This window comes from Ovis canadensis, chromosome 1 (assembly GCF_042477335.2).
Source record: "Ovis canadensis isolate MfBH-ARS-UI-01 breed Bighorn chromosome 1, ARS-UI_OviCan_v2, whole genome shotgun sequence".
Taxonomy (NCBI): domain Eukaryota; kingdom Metazoa; phylum Chordata; class Mammalia; order Artiodactyla; family Bovidae; genus Ovis; species Ovis canadensis.
In genome coordinates this window covers 55,241,826-55,265,288 of record NC_091245.1, presented here as the reverse complement: position 1 = coordinate 55,265,288, position 23,463 = coordinate 55,241,826, and the positions used below count along the sequence as shown (strand labels likewise).

At 34.8% G+C, this 23,463-nt stretch overlaps 1 protein-coding gene across 40 annotated transcripts in view; it reads left to right on the top strand.

Moving 5' to 3' along the window:
* FUBP1 (far upstream element binding protein 1) overlaps window positions 1–23,463 on the top strand; it is a 33,927-nt gene that overhangs the window by 8,911 nt on the left and 1,553 nt on the right. For 4 of the 40 annotated variants that reach the window (XM_069595234.1, XM_069595160.1, XM_069595422.1 and 1 more), the window contains 18 exons: window positions 19–58; window positions 501–553; window positions 646–717; window positions 842–899; window positions 2,509–2,671; window positions 2,758–2,856; window positions 2,982–3,083; window positions 3,329–3,431; window positions 3,533–3,633; window positions 4,100–4,241; window positions 4,890–5,050; window positions 7,692–7,843; window positions 7,931–8,010; window positions 11,217–11,354; window positions 13,549–13,623; window positions 19,616–19,675; window positions 19,754–19,899; window positions 21,549–23,439. In XM_069595234.1, the coding sequence (XP_069451335.1) occupies window positions 19–58; window positions 501–553; window positions 646–717; window positions 842–899; window positions 2,509–2,671; window positions 2,758–2,856; window positions 2,982–3,083; window positions 3,329–3,431; window positions 3,533–3,633; window positions 4,100–4,241; window positions 4,890–5,050; window positions 7,692–7,843; window positions 7,931–8,010; window positions 11,217–11,354; window positions 13,549–13,623; window positions 19,616–19,675; window positions 19,754–19,899; window positions 21,549–21,587 (1,784 nt within the window). In that variant the 3' untranslated portion in view covers window positions 21,588–23,439. Of the gene's footprint in view, window positions 1–18; window positions 59–500; window positions 554–645; window positions 718–841; window positions 900–2,508; window positions 2,672–2,757; window positions 2,857–2,981; window positions 3,084–3,328; window positions 3,432–3,532; window positions 3,634–4,099; window positions 4,242–4,889; window positions 5,051–7,691; window positions 7,844–7,930; window positions 8,011–11,216; window positions 11,355–13,548; window positions 13,624–19,615; window positions 19,676–19,753; window positions 19,900–20,271; window positions 20,666–21,548; window positions 23,440–23,463 lie in introns of those variants that run through there. The other 36 variants (XM_069595242.1, XM_069595172.1, XM_069595433.1 and 33 more) reach the window with 19 other exon arrangements.

The window sequence follows — 23,463 nt, the reverse complement described above, 5'->3', positions numbered from 1 at the left end:
CATTTAATTTTTTGGTAGCTTTTGGAACACAGTTACCACCAATGCATCAGCAGCAAAGGTATAGTAAAATAAAAGCTTTTCTAAGAGTATTTTGCAAGTTTTAGTTGAATTCAATGTGAAATATAACCAAGTTAGTATATAGTGAATATACATGTATGTATGTGTGTGTGAATCCTTTAAAGCCTTTGACTCAAATAGGTAATCGTGATGATCAGTTCTCTTTTTGAGTGAGATACATTTATACTTTGGAAGGATTGGTGGAATTAGCCACCCTTTGGAAAAACTAAAGTGATTAAAATAACTTAAAATGATACTTCTGAACTTCACCCCAACTGCTTTTTTAGCTACATAGGCCTCATATTTTGACTTTTGAGTATTTTAAGTGTGTGCCTACAAACTTAGTTTAAGCTCTTAGAAGCTGTTAGATTTCTATGTTTATTTTTACTTGTAAATAAATTATGTTTCTTCGAAGAAAATTGTTAGTTTCTGTCATTTCTTAGCAGGTCTGTAATGACTGAAGAATACAAAGTTCCAGATGGAATGGTTGGATTTAGTAAGTAAGCTAATTTTTTTGAAGCTTTGAAAAGACATACTCAAAATACACTTTAAAACCTTCCAGCAAATAATTTTCTTTTTTCTTACTAGTAATTGGCAGAGGAGGTGAACAGATCTCACGCATACAACAGGAATCTGGATGTAAAATACAGATAGCTCCTGGTAATGTTACTCTCTTGCTGTAATTTTCAAAGTCACAAGATAACTAGCATTTTTAAAGTTTTTAGTGAAAACGATGCTGTTACTCTGTTCTTGGCCTAAGATTTTTGTTTGTTTTTCATTGTAGACAGTGGTGGCCTTCCAGAAAGGTCTTGTATGTTAACAGGAACACCCGAGTCTGTCCAGTAAGTATGAAAATCATGTTCCAGTCCCTCCTTCCTGAAGGATGTTGTCCCTGCAGTTGAACCAACTTTTCTTCTGCACTTACTTTTCCCCTTTTCTAGAAAATTTCTAATAGCACATAAACATGCTTTAAAAAAATCCCTTTAACTGAACATAAAACCATCTTTGAACCCCACATTTCTATTTTTCAGGTCTCTTACTAAAAAATTGGATAAGTGGTCACTGCTTGAATCTTCAGCCTTGACTTCTTTCTCTAAATTCCAGATGTATATATCCTGTTGCTTCCTCAGTATACATCTCAAAGTTTAGCTTGTTAAAAACAGAATCATTGTTTTTCCAGTCCATACTTTTACTTGTCTAATTCATCTCATTTCATTGTATGACAACTGTTCTAATATTTTATCTTTCTTTTATGATTCATTTATCCATAAGCAACCCTTGGTCATTTTATCTTTCATAATTTATTTAGAATTCAGCCTCTTCTTGCCACCTTCCATGTCACCTTATTTCTGGCACCATTTGCCTGTATTATTGCAAGGTATTTCAGGTTTTTTGTTTTTTTAGCTTTGTCTGATTATAGTACAGCCACACTGATCCTTTTAAAATGTGAGTCAGTTCATATACTACTTTGTTCAAAACCCTCTAATGCTTTCCCATTTACAGTAGAAGTCAGTGTCTTTATCATGGCTCAGGTTCCCTTCCACCTTTCTCACTGCATATTTTGCTATTCTTCCAGCTCACTCTGTTCTAGCCTCTTTTCTGTTTAGCCTCTTCTCTATTTTTTCAGGACACCAAGAATGCTTCTCATTTGAATCCTTTGCATTTTCTAGTTCTCCCTGGGATGTTTTTCCCTCAGATGTTTTCATAGTCACTCCTGTACTTAATTCAGGTCTTGGCTTAAATGTCTCCTTATCAGTAAAGTTTTTGTTCATTTTCATTTATTTACTTTTTGATCACTACTGTGCAGCTGCCCGGATCTTAGTTGCTTGACCAGAGATTGGACTCATGCCCCACTGCAGTGGAAATGCAGAGTCCTAACTATTGGACTGCCAGGGAATTCCTCATTCATCTATTTTACATAAAATAGCATCCTTTCACACACACATACAATCTGTCCTTCTTATCTTGCTTTAATATTCTTTATAGCACTTAACAGATGAGTTGTTTATTTAACCTTCTGTGTTTACTTATTTAATAAAGTTAAGCCACATCAAAAAATACCTTAACTGTTATTTCAGTGCTGTAACCCCAACCTAGAATAGTACCTGGCATATATAGTTGACATATTTAAATTATTTTTTAAATGAACAAATAAATTTTAACATGAGTAACCAAAGTAAAGTTTTAAAAATAAATGCATCATTTAATTTTTGGATGAATGAGCTTTATTCTGAGATAACTTTAGAAGTAGGGTATGTCTTCTTGGAAGTTTCATACTGTTCTCAAAAATATTGAAGATTATATATCTGGAAAATTTATTGCATGGTTTCAGTTTTTTATATGGATGATATTTTCTTTGAATTTTTAAAATTTACTTTTAGGCCACCTAAATCTGAATTGGGATGGACGAAATACCTGATTATTTTGTATTGACTATTAATTTGTTAATAGATCAGCAAAACGGTTACTGGACCAGATTGTTGAAAAAGGAAGACCAGCCCCTGGCTTCCATCATGGTGATGGACCAGGAAATGCAGTTCAAGAAATCATGATTCCAGCTAGCAAAGCAGGATTAGTTATTGGAAAAGGGGGAGAGACTATTAAACAACTTCAGGTATTTACTGTGTAAAACTTTCTATTTTGAAGCCTGTTTCCTCCTCCTCCTGTTTTGTTAATATATCTGATTTCTATAATTAACAGGAACGGGCTGGAGTTAAAATGGTTATGATCCAAGATGGACCTCAGAATACTGGTGCTGACAAACCTCTTAGGATTACAGGAGACCCATACAAAGTTCAAGTAAACTTAAGTTTATATTTTACAGAGGGGGATTTGGGTTGGATAGCAGTGGGTAAAACATGTGTGAATAATTACAGTGTTTTGAGACACGCTTCCTAAATTGGGTAATTTTTTTTCTACTTCAGCAAGCCAAGGAGATGGTGTTAGAGTTAATTCGTGATCAAGGTGGTTTCAGAGAAGTTCGAAATGAGTATGGGTCAAGAATAGGAGGAAATGAAGGAATAGATGTAAGTAAAAATACCAATTCAGAAATGATTGCATGATAGTCCATAAATAAACTAGGAGTTTTGCTGTTTTGTGTCACATAGCCTTCTCTAACATTGTATTGTCCCCTCCCCAACTTTTCAACTTAGAATACAGTGTATTTTGTATCTTTTTAATCTCTTCTATATAAATATAGTGCTTCTGTGGTTTTCGGCAGATACATTTTTTAGGAAATGGCTTTCCTAATACTTAGTTTTCTTTGCATAAGGTTCCCATTCCAAGATTTGCTGTTGGCATTGTAATAGGAAGAAATGGAGAGATGATTAAAAAAATACAAAATGACGCTGGTGTTCGAATTCAGTTTAAGCCAGGTGAGTACTTATGTTTAATTTTCTAAGCATTGCTGGCAGTTTCTTTTAATGCTCATTAATTTAATGTTAAATTAATCCAATTTGGTTTCATTGTTTTGAAGATGATGGAACAACACCTGATAGAATAGCACAAATAACAGGACCTCCAGACAGATGTCAGCATGCTGCGGAAATTATTACAGACCTTCTTCGAAGTGTTCAGGTTTGATAGAATGTTAATATTTTCATTGTTTTGTTTTCATTAAACAATATTTTCCTTCATTAAGTGTGGAAGTTCCCCTTCATAGTTTTTAAATCAAAATCTGTTTGATGAAACTTTATTAATTGCTGCTGCTGCTGCTGCTAAGTTGCTTCAGTCGTGTCCTACTCTGTGCAGCCCCATAGACAGCAGCCCACCACTCTCCCCCGTATTAATTGCTAGGAAGTTTAAATTGCTTTAAGGTACACATTTTGGAGCAAGAGGGCAGCTGCATAAGTGCACTAGTTTATTCACCACAGTAAAAAATAAAAGGTGATGGTGGTTTGTTGATTTGGGGGTGGATGGCGTCCCCTAGCTTCTCTAACTTTAAGATTTAGGAAAATGAAAGTTGAGGAAAATAGACATGCATTAATTTTATTGTGGAAAGAAGAGTTTCTGACTCTTCTAACTTTGTCTTTGCCCCCTTTAGGCTGGTAATCCTGGTGGACCTGGACCTGGTGGTCGAGGAAGAGGTAGAGGTCAAGGCAACTGGAACATGGGACCACCTGGTGGACTACAGGAATTTAATTTCATTGTCCCAACTGGGAAAACTGGATTAATAATAGGAAAAGGCAATGTATTTAAAACTATTAATGTATGGTTAAAATTTTAATGCTTATTCTGATTTTCTGGATGCTATTTCTGTTGCTATTGTAGATGAATAGCAATGATTTTTCTTTGGCTGTATTTTAGTAGCAAAGTGTTCTTATGCTGCTATGTAACAGCTAAAGCCTAAATTAAGGGCCTTATATGTACTTAAATCTAGAGTGGGATTTGAATCACATTGGTTTCTAGAGAAGAGGCTCAGCAGTTTAATTATTAGTGTAAAAAACTTTTCTTCTCACCTGGAAAATGATTTGACTCTTTTCGTTTACTTTGCTGTTTCCTGACACATTTTTAAATTTTTGACTTTTTAAGTCATTGTGTTAGCTCCTCATTGCTTATAAAAGCAATTTCTTTGAACCAAGTGTTGATATGATAATTCATTTTAAGGTTGGCTACAGGCATATTAAGTTATGTGTTAAAACTTTAAAATGTATGATTATGATTGATTATATATTATATAAATTGATTTAAAGTGTAGAATAAATGGAAACTCCTGATAGCATATTGGCAGATGGGATACTGTTCAAAACTTCCTTAATTGTAACCAGTTCCTTTTGAGTAGCTCCACTTGTATCCTATGAATCTTTAAAGAAATTACTGTGTTTTGATTTTAGGGGGTGAAACCATAAAAAGCATAAGCCAACAGTCTGGTGCAAGAATAGAACTTCAGAGAAATCCTCCACCTAATGCAGATCCTAATATGAAGTTATTTACAATTCGTGGCACTCCACAGCAAATAGACTATGCTCGGCAACTCATAGAAGAAAAGATTGGTGTGAGTATGCTTTAAACTTCCTGTTGTTAGCACAGGTTCTGTTAGTTAAATAAGACATTAATTCATACATTCCTATAAGAAATATGTTAATTTCTACTCTAAAACTATAGATCCAATCACATAACAGATACCTAACACTATAGAAAAGATTGTCCAGCAGTAAAAAAAAAAAAAAAAAGTTGGTTACAGGTATTCAAAATTTTGTACTGGAGTGTGGGTAAATAAGACAAGATGACATTACTTGAGTTATAACATTAGGGTTAGTAGAGGGTTTGAAAAATACTAAAAGGTATAGATAGTTAACCAGAAGTCACTATTATTAAGGACTTACTTGGTGACTGTTATTACTTCCTTACTATTTATTAAGGGCAACCTTGGTGAGGCAAAGAAGAATCAGATGCCTCCCCAGTCATTAAAGTAGAACTCTACATTATCCAATTATCCTGTTTCTTAGACTGGCTCCAGACAGTCATCTAGGGGAATTTGGAATGTAGACAGCTTGTGTGCTTTACATTTTGACACGTAACATATGATTGTAGTTCAGAATGTCTGCAGTAGGGCCCAGTGTCTAATTTTTAAGAATGTTCTATGTGATCCTGATGCCTAACCGAGTTTGAAAATAATGAGGAAGTAGTGCTTTCAGTTCAGTTCAGTCGCTCAGTCGTGTCCAACTCGTTGCAGCCCAATGAACTGCAGCACTTCAGGCCTCCCTGTCCATCACCAACTCCTAGAGTTTACTCAAACTCACGCCCATTGAGTCGGTGATGCCATACAACCGTCTTATCTTCTGTCACCCCCTTCTCCTGCTTTTAATCTTTCCCAGCATCAGGGTCTTTACCACTGAGTCAGTTCTTCCCATCTGGTGGCAAAATTCCATCAAAGTATTGGAGTTTCAGCTTCAGCATCAGTCCTTCCAATGAATATTCAAGACTGATCTCCTTTAGGATGGACTGGTTGGATCTCCTTGCAGTCCAAGGGACTCTCAAAAGTCTTCTCCAACACCAGTTCAAAAGCATCAATTCTTCAGTGCTCAGCTTTCTTTATAGTCCAACTCTCACATCGTACTTGACTACTGGGAAAGCCATAGCCTTGACTAGACAGACCTTTGTTGGCAAAGTAATGTCTCTGCTTTTTAATATGCTATCTATGTTGGTCATAACTTTTCTTCCAAGGAGCAAGCATCTTTTAATTTCATGGCTGAAGTCACCATCTGCAGTGGTTTTGGAGCCCCCCAAAATACTGCTTTACTATGTTTATTTTACTGTGAAGAATTAACATTGTGAGGGAGCTTCTTAATTTATTATTAGTAATTGGAATATCTTAGGAAAATTCTCCTTAATGTTTGCCATGCTCTGAATGAGGTGTTTCTCCATGCTTGGGAAAACAAAAATAGATGTAGAAAAGACATTTAAGAATACCTTAAAAATATACACAAATATTCTAAGTTGTCTGATAAGGAGAATAAGTGTAATTGTTCAAAAACATGAGGAAAATAATTGTTGGACTCAGTAATGGCAAGAATTGATGCCAGAAGAATGATTAGTGCTCCTTGGTTTTGGATTTAGCTATCATTAGCAAAATTAGGATTGCATTTGGATTGATGAACATACAAGACAGGTTGTTCTAGAAAAGCAATTAAGAACATTGACTCCTGAGTCAAGCTGTCTAGGTTCAAAATACTGTCAGTCATTTACTGACTGCGTGATCTTGGAGGAAGATATTTACACTTTTTTTTGCCTCTCGTTCTTCTGAAAGTGAGGATAATTATACCTACCTTATAGGGTTATAGGGATGCAATGTTTGAAGTATGTGTGTCTATCACTTAAAGTGTGCCTGCCCTATAAAATGTTGCTACTTTTTTTCCAGTAATCTTTTTTTTTTTTTTCTTTTACTGTTTGGAAAGGATAGGTTATGGCTAATAGAAGTGAGGGATAATGTTAATAAAGGGATTTTAAAAGTGATGAAGTTTAGCTTTATTGTGAGAAAATTGACAACCAAATATAGATTAAGCATTTTTGTCCAAATTGTGACATGGTGGGTACTAACAGTATTTTATTTTAGAGCAGGTGAATCTAGTTGTCCCTACAAGTTGGGTTATCAAAAAGGAATCAACTAAGCATTATTAATTATGCTGTAACATGAAATGGATATGAAATAGTCTGTGGCTTAATCAATTAAAAGGAAACCTTTGTTGTATTTAGAAAATTATGATAAAGGGTAAGGGAGAAAATGAAATTATTGATTCAAAAGCGGTTCAGTGACAGAAGGGCTAGGAGAAAGGCTACTTTGTTGAAGAAGAACTTGCTAAATATTATTGGTTTAGTATTCATTATTGGTAAAGTATTCATCAGCCATTACACCATGTTGTTAAGATATTTCTCTGATTAATGTTAGAGTAGATGTAGAGTTGATGCAGAGAGAGAAGAGGTAAAGGAAAGAACTTGATGTTTGGTAAGCTTCTGTGATTAAGATGATAAAGGAATAGTAAGAGTAAGAATTGTACAAGGAAAGGGAAATAATGGAAAAGGGAGTAGTCTGAAAAGAGTAGAAGATAAATGTAACAGGTCTTTGCGGACGAAAGGTTATTTGACCTTTGAAATGTTTAACCTTTATTGTCTTTGTGATTTTTGTCTTTTTGCAGGGCCCAGTAAATCCTTTAGGGCCACCTGTACCCCATGGGCCCCATGGTGTCCCTGGCCCCCATGGGCCTCCTGGGCCTCCTGGACCAGGAACTCCAATGGGACCATATAACCCTGCACCTTATAATCCAGGACCGCCTGGCCCTGCTCCTCAGTAAGTTTTGAGTTTTGCTCTTGGCTTTTTCTCAAAAATTACAGATTTTGGTAAATTGTATTTTTAAATTGATTTCTGTCTTTTCAGTGGCCCTCCAGCCCCTTATGCTCCCCAAGGGTGGGGAAATGCATATCCACATTGGCAGCAACAAGCCCCTCCAGATCCAGGTAAAAGATGAGTATCATTTGATATAATCTGTGTTTCTGCTTGCCACTCCTGTTACATTCATTAGGTATTCCTAGTGTTGATTCTATATTATGTGCATTCTCTGCACTTGTTTCACTCCTTTAGCAGGAGTGTTAGCTTCTGGTTCTACTATAGCAAATAAGACTGTTGTGAATATGGTCTGTTTTCATGAGTCTTTTTCTACCTGCATTTGGCTTTCTCTGTTTCTAAAATGATGCAGCTGAATGCTAAAAGCCAAAGCTATAGGAAGAGGTACAGTGTGTTAGGTTTTAGATGCTAGTGCCATCAAATTGTGACATTATCCTTGAAAGAATAATGTACATTTGTTTACAAAATTATGTGAGTCAATTGAAGTGTTTAATACTTTGGCATTAAACTTATAGATTCTCAAATAAGATATGCAAGTTGTCTATTTTAGTATTCCTGATATGATAACTTCATATATTAGTAAAAGTCAGGCCTGTATTAAATATCTGCATGTTGGAACTCTTAAAATTCATTTAGATAAAGATTATTTTCTGTTCAGATCTGGATTTATGCATTTGTTACATTTTATCCTATTCTTGAATCTTTTCCTACCCTGTAGTTTACTTTCCATTACAGTCAAAGAGAGAATTCATTGAAACCAGTAATTTTTATGATCCTTTTTTCTCACCTACTGTGTACCTTTTCACTGGAATAGTTTCAGGGAAGGTACTGAATTAAGGATTCCTTTTCATACTAGTGCATATATATATTTTAAAAAACAGCTAAATTGTTTTGAATAAGATTATTTTAGTGAACTTTATTAAACATTTCTAGTATATGAGAGTGGTCCTATATTTTAACATAACTTAATTTCATAGGAGGTATGCCTTTGGTACTCTGTAAAGAATCTACCTGCAATACAGGAAACCTGGGTTCAATCCCTGGGTCAGGAACATCCCCTGGAGAAAGGAGTGGCAACTCAGTCCGATATTCTTGCCTGGAGAATTCCATGGACAGAGGAGCCTGGTGGACTACAGTCCATGGGGTCACATAGAGTCAGGCACTACTGAGTGACACACACTTTGATTTTTCATGCTCTTTGTAATGATAAGAGGTATGCGTTTTGGAATATGATGATACAACATGACAGCAAATAACCTCAAGTGTCACACATTCAAGAAGTGTGCTGACATCTGAGTATGAGTAATGAATTTACATTCTGTAGCAGAAGAGGGTAGGTAGCAGAAGTGTTAGCAATACTGTGCTGTTAATAGAAGGACTTATCAGAAGAAAGGTCAAATATGATTTATTGTATAATAGTCTAAAAGTTAGTCGTTAAAGAATGGAAGAACTTTTCCTTCCCTCTTGTAAGCTAAGGCATGGTGTTACTAAGCTGAGGAATCACACCACTGAAGAGACTGAGAAAATTAAGGGGCAGATTTATATTGGTTAACTTGAATCTGTAGGATTGCACCTATTTAGATGCTCTGTTCAGGTAAGTAGTAAGATTGAAAGAAATGATGGGAATAAGAAGTGGCCCCGACCAACACAACGTCGTAAAGCACTTGTTCTCAAAAAAAAAAAAAAAACTGTAGCTCCTCATATACTCTTTATGCCTAGAAAGGTTGATGTCCTTGTATGAGGCCATGCCGTTGAAGTGAGAGTTGCTGATGAAGACCAAATATCAAAAATTATATATAACTTAATTTTCTGTTCATTCAAGCTACTGAAAAAAAAGATGGTTTATATGTTTGAATATCTCTGTATAGAAAGTAAAAGCGGATCTTCCTTTGCTCTTTTTAAAAAAGAGGTGGTCTCTACTATAATCTCATTTTCCCACTTGGAGTAGTGGTGAAGTCACCACTCCTAAGAATTGGTATTACTGAATGTGGCTTTCAGTAGTGCCTTTGGGAAAGAAGTTACTTAACCATTTAGCTAAAAGATAGCATCTAGGGTTAGATATTGCTTGTAAAACCAAAATATTTTATTTAAATGAAATTGTGATTTTGTGTTAAATACCCTGGTATTTTAATGTGGCCCTGTATTGACAATAAAGTCAGTATTCTCTGTATTAAGTCTTCCTATAAAAAAATCAATGGATTATGAAAGATTTGTGTAGTAAGTCCCATAACTTTGACTTCAGAAGGTAAGAGACTTGAATAAGTCCTACTCTTACAACTTACTAATTATGGGATAGCAAGCAAGTTTTGAATCGTTCTAAGTCTGTTTTATCTATAAAATGATGAATGAATATTATATTGAATGAATTTAGTAAGTTCTTGGTATGTATTAGTCATATGTGTAGACTGGTTTTCATATAGATATAGACTGATTAAGGAAATTACCAGGATTTTTCTTGAGGATATAAACTAATAAAGATATAGCATCCTATGATACTTCCAAGTATAAAAGAATCAGAGGATTTCTATTTCTGACTGAAAAGTCCCATTCTGTTAATGCATCAGTTTTTTATGAAAAATTGAGTGAGGGTCAGTCAAGTGCAGAGGAAGCGTAACATGCTGAAAGGCCCAGATAAGAGCATGATGACTTGAAAAATACAGCCAGTTTACTGTGTTCAGACCTTGAGTGTTGGAAAGATGCTGACAGCAGAGAGAGGCTGGAAAGGAAAGTAAAAGCCAGGGTGTCCAAATATCTTGGTAAAAACATTGAATGGTATGCTGTCCTTAAAGTTTTATTAGTCCTAAAGACAGCAGGAAATAATTTCAAATAGGACAGTGACATCAAATTTATCTCTTAGGATAATCACTGGAATATGATGAGATGAGATATGGCTAATCTCAATTTCATTTTCCAAGATTTAATTGGCTCTTCATTGAAAGAAGATAGGATAGTTCATAGTTATAGAATAATTGTTTCTTGTATGGGCTAGTTCCTGGAAATTCTTCATAAGGACTGCTGTGCTTGAGGCAAACCTGGTTTAGGAAAACCACACAGGATAGTTTGAGACAAAGCATTGGATTTGAAACCAAAAGATCTTCATTCCTATCCCAACTTTGCCACAAGCTAAGTTTCTAGGAACTTATCTGAGCCTCAGTGTTCTAAAATAATATGGTAGTAAAAATAATAGAATTTGGAAGTTTCCACCTACTATTTTTTAATGTCCAGTGAACTTGGGATTCTGTTTATTTGCTAGAGACAGGTGTGTGTGTGATTAATGACTGGATTTTAGATTCAAATGTATAACTTTTGTTTATTCTAGCTAAAACAGGAACGGATCCAAATTCAGCAGCTTGGGCTGCTTATTATGCTCACTATTATCAGCAACAAGCACAGCCACCACCTGCAGCTCCTGCTGGTGCACCAACTACAACCCAAACCAATGGACAAGGTAACTATGGTAACTAAAGAATTTATTTTTTATATAGAAAGTGAAAACTTGTGTTTGGAATTATATATGAAGTACATCAGTGTATAATACCCCCATATTTATAATACTCAGTTAATAGCTTAAGTAAGTAGCCTTCGGTTTTTAAAAACAAGTTACTTTGAGATAACTGTTAAACCAATAAAAGTTGTAAGATACATTACCAAGAATATCCAGATAACCTAGCTATTAAATGTGTATCTCCCCTGTTTGTTCCATTACCCTATCTTATGTGTCCATATCTATTGTCATTAGTCTTTTTCAGAATCATTAAGACCAAAGTGTAGACTCAATGGCCCATTACTCTTAAGTACTCCTTTCTGTGTTTCTCAAAAAATACATGTAACCATCACACTGCATTCAAAATCAGTTTATCAACACTGATTCTTTTTACTATCCCAAGGCATAGCCCTTACTCCATTTCACTAATTGTTCCAACAGTTTCTCACTAGTCAAAAATAATTCCTATCTTTTTCTTTGAAAAGAGTACAGACCTTTTGTGAGAGGCTTATGGGTTAACCATAGGTCCCTTCAACCTTTTCTCATGAAGATGAGGTCATGATCAGGGTTCCAGCTTACATACAATGTGGCAAGAATACTGCAAAAAAATGAATGAGGTCTGCTAAGGTTCTATAAAATCACCATTTTTCTCTTTGAAATTAATACTGTCTAGAGAGGTAGAGCAGCAGCAGGAGAGTTATACTGTGATTATACCACTGTTCTGTTCTCTTTTTGGCAGGACAAGTGGGATAATTTTATTGATTTCCTTAGACACAGTAGAAGTTTTACAGTTCAGTTTGATTAGATGTAATTTATAATTTTAACTTTTTTTAAACAAATGAGAACAAAAATAAAGAACTAGTACAAATTATAAAACTGCTAGAGCAAAGAGAAATTACCTTTCTGATCAAAACATAACAGCACAAGCTAAACTTCCTTAGAAAACTTTACAAGATTTCTCAGCTGAACTTAGGATTCTGTTCCTCATTGAAGGCCTTAGCCTTCGTTGATAGTACCTACCTAATTCAATTACAAATATGATAATTTCTACTTCCATCATTTTTCTACATTTATTAGGTGGTATTTTACTATAAGAAAGAGGTTTCCTGTTCTTTCTATATCTTTATGTCAGTATGGATTTAGTAGGTTATATTTTAAACTTAGCCAGATTACCCTAGGATTGGCCAGTCAGGAGCACCTTCAAGATGGCTCCTGTATTCTTTCGACATGCCTGTCAGCTCTTTCAGCACTTCCCTGCTTTCTTGCACAATTAGATGCTTGCTTTGTGCTTTTGGAGCTTCAGCCCTTGAATTAACCATTTTTCCAAGGAGCCCTGATGTTTTTTAGTAGATGATGATATTTAGAAGCTAAATAGTTGTGTTCATTGCCACTGAGGTGTTATTGCTACTAGCTCCATACAGTGTGCAGAGCTAGGAAATGAATTTACATGCATGCATACCTGCTGCTGCTAAGTCACTTCAGTCATGTCCAACTCTGTGTGACCCCAGAGACAGCAGCTCACCAGGCTCCCCATCCCTGGGATTCTCCAGGCAAGAACACTGGAGTGGGTTGCCATTTCCTTCTCCAGTGCATGAAAGTGAAAAGTGAAAGTGAAATCTCTCAGTCGTGCCCGACTCTTAGTGACCCCATGGACTGCAGCCTACCAGGCTCCTCCATCCATGGGATTTTCCAGGCAAGAGTGCTGGAGTGGGGTGCCATTTCCTTCTCCCTGCATACATATAAAAATACATAAATATCCATATGTGTATATATTTTTTAAACTGTACATTCATATAACCTGCAATTCTATTCTAAGACTTGAAAGTTTTTTCCTAGCTTTTCTGTTTTCCATGCTTATACATGGTGAAAGACCTGGTGTCTTCAGTGTGTTTTTTTATTTGACCCATGAATTTACTTATATGCTCAGTGTAACTACTCTTCTAAATAGATAGACCATCTCTCTGCCCACTATCTCTGTTCCCCCAGAATCCTGGGTGGGTCTTTGGCACCAGCAAGGATGCCACTACCACACAGCATTTCCCTCTTCTCATTCCCCATGACAGACTACTCCCAACTCCTCTCACACATACACACAACAACCCCAGCAGGGCCAGAATTGCTTTCTAAAAACCTTAATCATAATTTTTTTATGTATTTCTTGAATAAGGAGATCAGCAGAATCCAGCTCCAGCTGGACAGGTTGATTATACCAAGGCTTGGGAAGAGTACTACAAGAAAATGGGTATGTTCTACATTTTATTTTTTATGCATTTTATTAAAATATTCAGTAAATACCACGCTAAAAGGTTAAAGGTTTTGATAAAAAGCATGTTTTTTCCTTGGTTTTAATACTTTGGACTTCTTTCATCCAGTAATTAAAAATCTTGACGTGTAGAAGGATACATTCCAAAATCGCTGAACTCTCAGAAGTAGCATGGTCGTTACAAATCATTGTTTAAATTGTGGTTAATAAACTTTATTTCTAAACACATTTATCAGCCACTTACTAATTGAAACTAAAATATGGAGCACCAAGCAATAATTGGTTGTGTGCAGTGTTATTTTTTGCTGCAAAATAAACAGATACAGAAGTGACCTACAGTGATAAAGGCAGTTAATTAAATAACATTTGCATATATGAAAAAAAAGTCACCTAGAATTGCTGTCTTCATTCAATAAACATAGAACGTGTATTACATGCTAAGCATAGAAATAGATGCTGAGAATGTTACTGTGGGCATAACACCTAGGAGTTCTGCCCTTCTGGTTATTACATTCTAATGGAGAGTACAGTTGTTAATAAAAGTACTTTGCAAATACTGTATCAGTGGTTCCCCCCCCTTACCCATGGGGGATATTTCGAAGTACTTCCCCTCATGGATTCCTGAAAGTGCAGATTGTCCTGAGCTCTATATATCTACTATGCTTTTTTCCTATTATAAGGTTTATTAATTAGGCACAGTAAGAGAGTAACAACATTAATAAAATAGAACAATTAGAGTATATTGAGTGAAAGTGAACATGAATGACCTCTGTCTCAAAATACCTTGTCCAAATTTAATGCCTTTTCCGTCTTAACCAACCGTATGTCACACACTGTAACTATGTGTCACATACTGTAGCCGTAACTTGGATTTTGAGGAGTGACAGGAAAACTTGGAATTTTTTTTTGCCACAGTTTAATAGATTTGTTCTTCCTGTAGATCTTAGCAACCTCAGCATACAATTTTTTTCTTATTAAATAGATAACTTTTTACCTTTTCACTTAAAGGAAAAGCCTTTTTGTCATATCCCAATTGCCAGCATCACTCCTCTTGCACTTTAGGGCCATTATTAAGTAAAATAAAGGTTACTTGGACACACAAGCACTGCAATACCAGGATAGTCAACATTATATAAACAAGATGGCTGCTGAGTGACTATTGGGTGGAATATGCCGGGTAAAGGGACCGCATGAGATTTCATCTTGCTATTCAGGATGATGTGCAGTCTAAAACTTATGAATTGTTTATTTAATATTTTCAGGTCACAGTTGACTTTAGGTCACTTCGCTGCAGAAAACAAAACCATGGATGGGGTGGTGTGGGGGCTACTGTCTGTTCACTGACACATGTACGGATTGGGAAATAAGTCACACAACTACACAGTGGTGGAACCAGACTTTGGAACTCTTTAAGGCCCAAGTTCCGAACTTGTCTCCTGAGTTTGCGTTTTGCAGGGACCATTTCATATCCAGTGATGTACTTCTGGATAGATCTGGCTGTTTCTTGTGTGCTTATTCTCTTAGTCATTTAAAATTAAATGACAAGCTAATCATAAACTTGCCCATTCTGCACTGATATTGAAAGTATCTATTGGTGATAGGTTCATCATAAAATAACAGCTTATTTGTGATTGATTCTCAGTGTAAATTTCAGGGTTATTTGCCAAAGAATATCTGCCATTTTTCACAGAAAAAAATTTCCAGAATGGTGATTCTATTAATCTTTATGTAAAAGTACATAAAACTGGTGATAAGACTGTTTTACACAGCTAATTTGTATTTTTTAAAAAAGAAAAATAATTTCTCCTGTTAGAAAGGCTTTCTAGAAAAGTTGCTGTATGTTATTCCTGAGATTGTAACAAATTCATTAATTTATGTTTTTGTGGCCCAGCTTGACCCAGCTTATCTCAGGCAGACCTACAACAACTAAAACTCTGCAAAAAGAAATTTTAAAAATACTTCAAGACAGAATACTGTAATTAGGGTGATCACACAACTTATTGCCCGAATTGGGATACTGTTGAGAATAACTGGGAATGCTGTTAGGAATTGTTCCTTAACAGCATAGTGGTCATGACCTGTGGTCATTCTAGCTTTTATGAAGTAGCATCATTACTAAAAGTTAAAGAGTTGTATTTTCACAATGGGCAGTATGCTTTATATGATCCCTACATTAATATTGAAATTGGGTAAAAACAAACCCTGTTGGTAGACTTAGGTATTTAATAAAGTCACGTGTTACTCACCTAAAATGTGTTGTATAATCTGCAAGGTCTAACCATTCAAATCTTTATTTTTAAGGGTAGACATTTCACTTTGCCTTTTTAAAAGTTTGTGTTCTTTTCCCTGCTGACTGCTGTATAAAATTGTAATTATAGAGGTAGTCTGCTGGTCTGTCTTGAAACCTTTGTGGGAAAAGGTGGTATAGAAATAACTTAAAACACTATGTTTGACTGAAGATCCTCCTTAACCCTTGCCTTCTTTTCACTTGTTATTTTTCTGTAGCACTGCAAGTATAAGCTGTTAATTTTATGAGCAAAGTGAACTGGTTGAATGATTCCCCTCAAATGTAAATCTTAAATAATGTTAGGTGATCTTTAATGATAGCTGCTGCTGTTTCTGCTAAGTCACTTCAGTCATGTCCAACTCTGTGCGACCCTGTAGACGACAGCCCACCAGACTCCTCCTGGGATTCTCCAGGCAAGCATACTGGAGTGGGTTGCCATTTCCTTCTCCAATGCATGAATGCATGCTAAGGCGCTTTAGGCGTGTCCAACTGTGTGAAACCTCATGGACAGCAGCCCACCAGGCACCTCTGTCCACAGGACTCTCTTGGCAAGAACACTGGAGTAGGTTGCCATTTCCTTCTCCCTTAATGATAGCTACAGGGTCTATTTTTCCTGTGGAAGTTTTCTTTTGTTTTGGATATTGTTTTGGTATATGATTGATTGCTTAACCACTTGGATTTCTTCAAAGTGCATTGCTTGTCCTTAAGACCTTTTTAGGATAACTACAAATAAGAGACCTTCAAGGATAAAACTAATCAGTTGAATCTTTGATGTTTTTAAATAGGAGGGAAAGAGTACTAGAATACCAGGGAGAGACAATGATCTTTATCTCCAAATCAACTCCTTTATTTGTAGAGATTTTTACTCTTCCAAGTGGCAGAGGTAGGATTTCCTAGGACTCTGGATGTCCTGTTTCCATCCAGTGCCCTTGTCACCATACTAGGAGAACTGTCCCAGACTTTGAAGCCTTTTCAGCTTTTCCTGTTAAGAAAATCCACAATAACACTGTAGGTTTTTCAGTTTGCTTATTAGTAAATAGACCTCTGTTGAAAACAGATAAGTTGTTTTTAACTTAGTTTTCTAAGACAATTCTAAATTACCTGCAATTAGCACAAAGAAAACTTAGGAGAGAAATTCTTAAAGATGAGATTCTTGAGGGTTAATGACAGAAACTAAGAAATTCATATTGCTGCCATATAAGGAATGACAGTAATCTGGATGTGTGTGCTTTTGAAGCTAGAATGAAAGGAAATTTTCTCAGAAGTAAACTCCCTAAAGAGAAACAGGGCTTCAAAATAGAGATATAGGAAGTTTCTATTTGAGAAAGAGTATGTGATGACATTTGGGGATAAGTTTGACTTCAGGGAGGTCCTTTTAATGTTAAGCACTGATATGGTGAGCTCTGAACCCTTAGTATATGATACCTTAAGCCTTAAAAAGAGCCAGGAGAGAGTGGTTGTGAGAAAGATAAAGGTGTCTGAGGATGGAATCTATTCAAGCAGAACTGTCTCTTAATCTGTAATAGAATGTTGCATGTGAACTCTAGGGTGGTAAGTCTTATCTCTGGAATGAAATGAAATTAAGATTTCATACATTGTCAAGTTATATATAAATGTTAAGTAATGGTCTACTGAAGTATAAACTAAACTGTCTCACGTCAAAACAGTTTTGGAACTGAGGAAAAGAGTAAAGGGAACAAGTTAAGTACATACCTTTCCAAAGGGCAAGAGGCTAGAGGAATGGAAGATCCAAAACATAAACAGACGGGAAAAGTTCTTTCCCTACTTTTCAGTTGAGCAAAAAGAAGCGCGTTTGCCCTTCATATAGGAGTGGAATGAATTTTTCTATGGATGCGTTCAAGATTGGAGTGTCAGATGTTGATGACTTAACCAGGTGTTTATGTTTCTTGGAATTTAACATGTTTACTTTCAGGTTTACAGGAATATTTGAGTTTGGGGGTGTTTCAGTGAACATTTGAGTTTGATATTTTCTTGATATGTCTCCATGATACTGTAGTTTTTTTCTCTCTAAAAATGAGTATCTTTCAATGAAGTTTGGTTCTGTTTTTAAACCTGAAGTGGACGTTGTTGTTGCCTTAAATAAATTTGGCCTCAAGTCAGAAGGCTTTCCAGTGGGCAGCTAGTTTAAAAAAAAAAAATTGTGTGTTTTTTTTATTCTTAGTACCAGGATATTTGGCAGTTGTCTAAATACTGAAACTGGTTTTAGATTTACTTGAATTGTGTCTCATAAAATCAAAATATTAAATTCATTTCCTAAAAGGAGTATGGAAAATGAAAGTGTGATAATTTTGTTAAGAGAATATAGAATTTCTCTGTGCTGCTGCCTGTATAGGTAGGGGGAGTTTCTTATGTATTTTAAGTCATACATCTTCAATTTTTATTTCCTCAGTTGCTTTTATTCTTTAACCAATTTTGTGACGATAATAGACTATTTTCTAAAACTGCCTTGGTGGCACATCTAACAAGCATAAAGCGGCTTTCTCTGAGTATTTTTTGTCTGGCTGCCGTAACTTCATAAAGTCAAATGAGTTACAAACTAAATAAAATTCTGTTCAAATAAAGAACTTAAATAGGAAAAATTATGTTCTCTTTCTCCCCAACTTTTAATTTTTAAATACCTTCAGAAAGTTGGAAAACCAGTACAGCGAACACCTATATGTATCTTTTCTGTCCAGATTCACCATTTTCAAAAAGTTTGTCATATGTACTTTGTGTGTATATATACTTGTTTTGGTGCCTGAGCCATTTCAAAGTAAGTTGCAAGCTGTTGCTCTAAATAAATTTTTAATAATATTTAAGTTTCCCTGGTTGTCAGAAAAAAATGCCTTGTAGCTACTTGTGTGCAAGAGGTGGGGTTGTCTTTTTTTTTTTTTTTTAATGCAGAGCCCTCTCAAGTTTCATGTGTTATATTTGATTATGTCTCTTTAGTCTCTTAATTCAGGAAAGTCACCTAGAAAAAAGACCTCTTTCTGAAAGCTCTTGAGCCTTGTGTTTCATTGATTTTGTTGCTTAGAACCTCTTCAGTAGTGATTACTCTTTATGTCCTGCATCAGGTTATTTTTAATAAACTTGTTATCATTTGGGCATAGCATATTAAAACTTTAAATATCTTATTAAAAGATATCTTGAAGATTAGTGTTACACATAGTTTATAGGTTACTAATCTGGAAACAACAAATCTTGGCCAGATCTTAAAATAATAGCTGTTAACTGGGTTTTTGTTTCTCAAGAAATATTCTTTCTCTTCATTGAAGATTTTCATTTTATTTTAAAACTTGTAGTGTAACAAATCTGAATGGAGCAGAAAACTACCAAAAATAGTGGTCCATTCATTCCCCCGAACATAACCATTGGGGAACAGTGGACTGCATGTTTCAGACTCAATTTAGAATATGAACAGTTTATAAAAACTGACTGAATCAAAAAACTATGTAGATAGTTTTGTTTTTTATTAAAGAGTAATGCTAAAGAACTAAAAGTTATGATAGTATGGCAAAAAGAAGCTAAAGAGCATTTGGATTTTTAAATTACAGAGTAGTTTTTTGACACTAAGAAATATTAAAATAGAACAGGAGCAATTCTGACCCTCTGTGCTTTTGTCTTTATAACCTGTACTTAACAGTGGATATAATTTTGTATTAAAATTTAGGGGGTTTTTTTTAGGTCAACAAGGGCAGACACAAGATTATTCAAAGGCTTGGGAGGAATATTACAAGAAGCAAGGTATTGTTTTTATTAGAAATGAGATTCTTTGGGGCTTTTAATTGTGGTTACAGCAACAAAGTTCTGTTTTCTCAAAAGGTCAAGCAGTTCCTGCTCCTACTGGTGCTCCACCAGGTGGTCAGCCAGATTATAGTGCAGCCTGGGCTGAGTACTATAGACAACAAGCAGCCTACTATGCCCAGACAAGTCCCCAGGGAATGCCACAGCATCCTCCAGCACCTCAGGTATAATAAGTTTGCTAATGTGCTGATTTCAACTTCAGTCATGTTCTGTGCATGTTTACTTTTGTCTGGGATTCTGTTTGCCTTTTAAATTTTTATCTGGCAAAACTATAAATGAAGTACTGTGATATATTGTTTTGGGTTTTTTGTTTGTTTTTTTATAATGCTTTCTGGCATCTGAGTGCTGAATATTTCTATAATGCCTTTGATTTTAAAAATAAACTTTTTTCCCCCAGGGATTTGCAAATCATGCAAGAAGCCACCATCATTTATATTAACCGTTTTTCTTTCTTAGAGGATTCACTCCTGAGTTAGCTCCATTTAAAGGATTTTCTTTAACTTTTTGTGTATTTCTTATGTATCTCTTCTGCACAGGGCCAATAATAAGAAGTGGACAATACAGTATTTGCTTCATTGTGTGGGGGAAAAAAACCTTTGTTAAATATATGGATGCAGACGGCTTGATGAAGATCTTAATTTTGTTTTTGGTTTAAATAGTGTTTTTCCTTTCTTTCTTTCTTCCTTTCTTTTTTCTTTTTTTTTGAAAATGTACAAAATATCTATCACTACTGATAGGAGGTTAATATTTCTGTGTAGAAATGAAAATTGGTTTGTTTTTAGTATTTAGTGTAGATGTACACATTCCAGCAAATGTATTTGCAACTATTATGTGGTTAATGCTTTGTGATATAAATGTACTTTTTTCAATGTATACTTTCACTTTTAAAATGCCTGTTTTGTGCTTTACAATAAATGATATGAAACCTCCTGTGTCGGTAAGTTGGATATGTGGGTATTTAAAGAATTCATAATTTCTTAATAATGATAAATTAAGATACATATACACAAATATATAAGCTTTCCCCATGAAATATTAATTTGAGTTTTTAAACACTGGCATGTTTTCTTCCCCCTTGCAGTATAGTAGTAGATTGAAGGATCTTTTCCATTTATTGTATTTGGCTGTTTTCAGCACAAGTAATCCTGATATCTTCATTTTTTTCCTTCTGTTTGATTAAAAACTGCATGTGTGTACAATGATCTTTTGGCATACTTCCATTGCATTAACAGTGAAATTTCCTTTTATACATGACCACTGTTTCAGACCTGTACTGCTGCTATAACAGTTAACCTTTCTGTTTTTAATTTGATAATTACTTGATTTCCAAGACTGTTTCAGCATAACTAATTTTAAACAGTTTTGAAATAGTAAATATGAGTAGTCTATAATAAGAACAGTGTTTTTTTTTTTTTTTCATGTAAAGGAGCTCTTGCAAGGTATGCAATATTAGTGTGTTTCTTTCTAAATGTAGGGTAGAAAAAGTGAATAGTATGCAAAAAGTATAGCTACAGTGCATCTGCCATTGAAACATTATTGCGGTATGAAAATGTTTGAGCTATTTTTTTCTTTTTTTTTTTTCCTTTTTGCAGTATAGATAAGCTTTGTTTTGTAAATGCACAAGTCCAATCATTGAATCAACTTAATTTTTTTATGTACTTGAAATCATTTTATTACTCTATAACACTCATGCTGAAGTTCTGATATTTTGTTGAAATCCATTGTTTTACTCTTTGCATATTTGTTGGCTCTTTGCATATTAATATATTAGACTACATGCAAATACAGTCTGTCTTGCCATTGTCTGTTGAAGTGCAGGTTTGATCCAGCCAGTATAGAACTAGCTCTGTAGGGGTGAGGAGGACTGTGCTGTGTATCATCCTTGATTGTGTTCCTTCAAGGAGCATTGCACTGTAAGTACATCAGAATGACAAATTGATGAACTGCAACAGTATCTTTTTGTCAATGTTCCACATAATGCAAATGCCATACTTTGTTTGAATATTATGTTGGAATACAGTGCTTATATCTTGGAAACCATAACTGCTTCTTAATTTAACATAGAATATTCATAGGTCTGTATTTTTTTTAAGTGAGCTTAATGGGTAAGTATTTTTGATATGCTTTAGCTATAGCTAAAGAAAACTCATCATTAACAAAGTTGAATAGTATTACTCATTGGTGCTCCTAAAATATATTGCTTTTCGGTATAAAATAATGCATATCTTATATATTAATATGAAAGACTTGAAATGTATCAGACAGGGTGGTTTTCAGTTTGCAAATATTAAGCAATGTAGTGGTTTTAATACCATTTCCTAAATATATATACTAGCTCTTTCGTTGGTAGGGGAGCACCATTTGTTGTTCTGAATATACTATAAAAGGAAGATGTACAGGACATGAATGTTGAGATTATTTATAGGGTAGAAAATAGCGGTACAGTTCATTGTAGCTATTTTGAAATGTTTTTGACTATCTTATAGAACCTAGAGTGACTTCTTCCCTTGCCCTTATTTAGATATGGATATGTAGTTCTAGTTTGAAGTTTTAATAGTTAAGGAGTTATCTGTTTAAGAGTAGGGTATTGATGTGAACAGTTTCAGTATTTTGCATGATACTGTTTTATAGATGACCTTTTAGGAAAGTGGTGCATTTATTAATTAAACTGAAGAGAGAGTTTTCAGTTGGATTCAGTATCATAACTCACGAATTGGAGGCTGTTGATTTTGATTCATTTAAGGTTTAAAATCTTTATTAATTGCAAACAGTGCAATTATTTATACTTCACAGTGCCTTCCCAGACCTTCCACCTTAGGTTCTGCTGCAAAAAGCAACAGGTAAGCACAACCTAAGGACATATATAAATAAATATTTCAGTACATTAATGTTGTCCCTGTGAGGTTTTTGTGGTTGTGTATTCAAAAGCAATCTGCTACTGCTTCCCCAAAATGTATTTTGTTATTTATGCTACCATTTCAGTGGAAAGTCTGTAAGTTGTTCAAACAACTGTTTACTTTTCTAGGTGATGTTTTTATTTTGATTTTTCTTTTTATTAAAACAAGAAAATTATGAGTAGATTGCTGCTGTAATTAAACTACATCCAAACTTTTTATAATCTTTTCCCTAATATAGAGAAATTGTTAGGATTTTAAAAGGAAAGTTACATAGTTCTCAAGGTTTAGGAGATAATTTGGTCAGAAACTTCAACAGCCTTCACAGTCTGTTTATGATTGACAAGACATTTTCTTTGCTCTCCAAAGCTATGGAGTCTTTACTTTTTTTCTTGTTCTTGAACTATAGCAATTCAGTAAGGGCGTTATGGGTCAGAGTTTTATTATGACCTTTTTTCCTTAAGACAACTCAGTTTTCCTAACTCTTTACTTATTACACCGAAAGAAATACTGGCAGTATGTTTGATAAAAGGCATGTGCATCAGTGAAATGTTAACTGTATAGCAAATAACCTTTCATAATCTGTATAGCAACCAATATTTTTCTGATTTATAATACTTTAATAACTTGACGCTGCATTTATTTTATTTTTTGCCAGTTTTAAATGTTTGTGTGTTCTTGTAGATAATTTTAACTGGTAAATATTTTGAGTTAAGATGAATGTATTAAAGCAGCATCATATCAGTTTTGTTTATTCGATTTCTAAAATGTGCTGATCCTTTTAAAACTCCTGCTTATCTTTGCAACAAAGAAAAATATTCAAAAATACTGCCT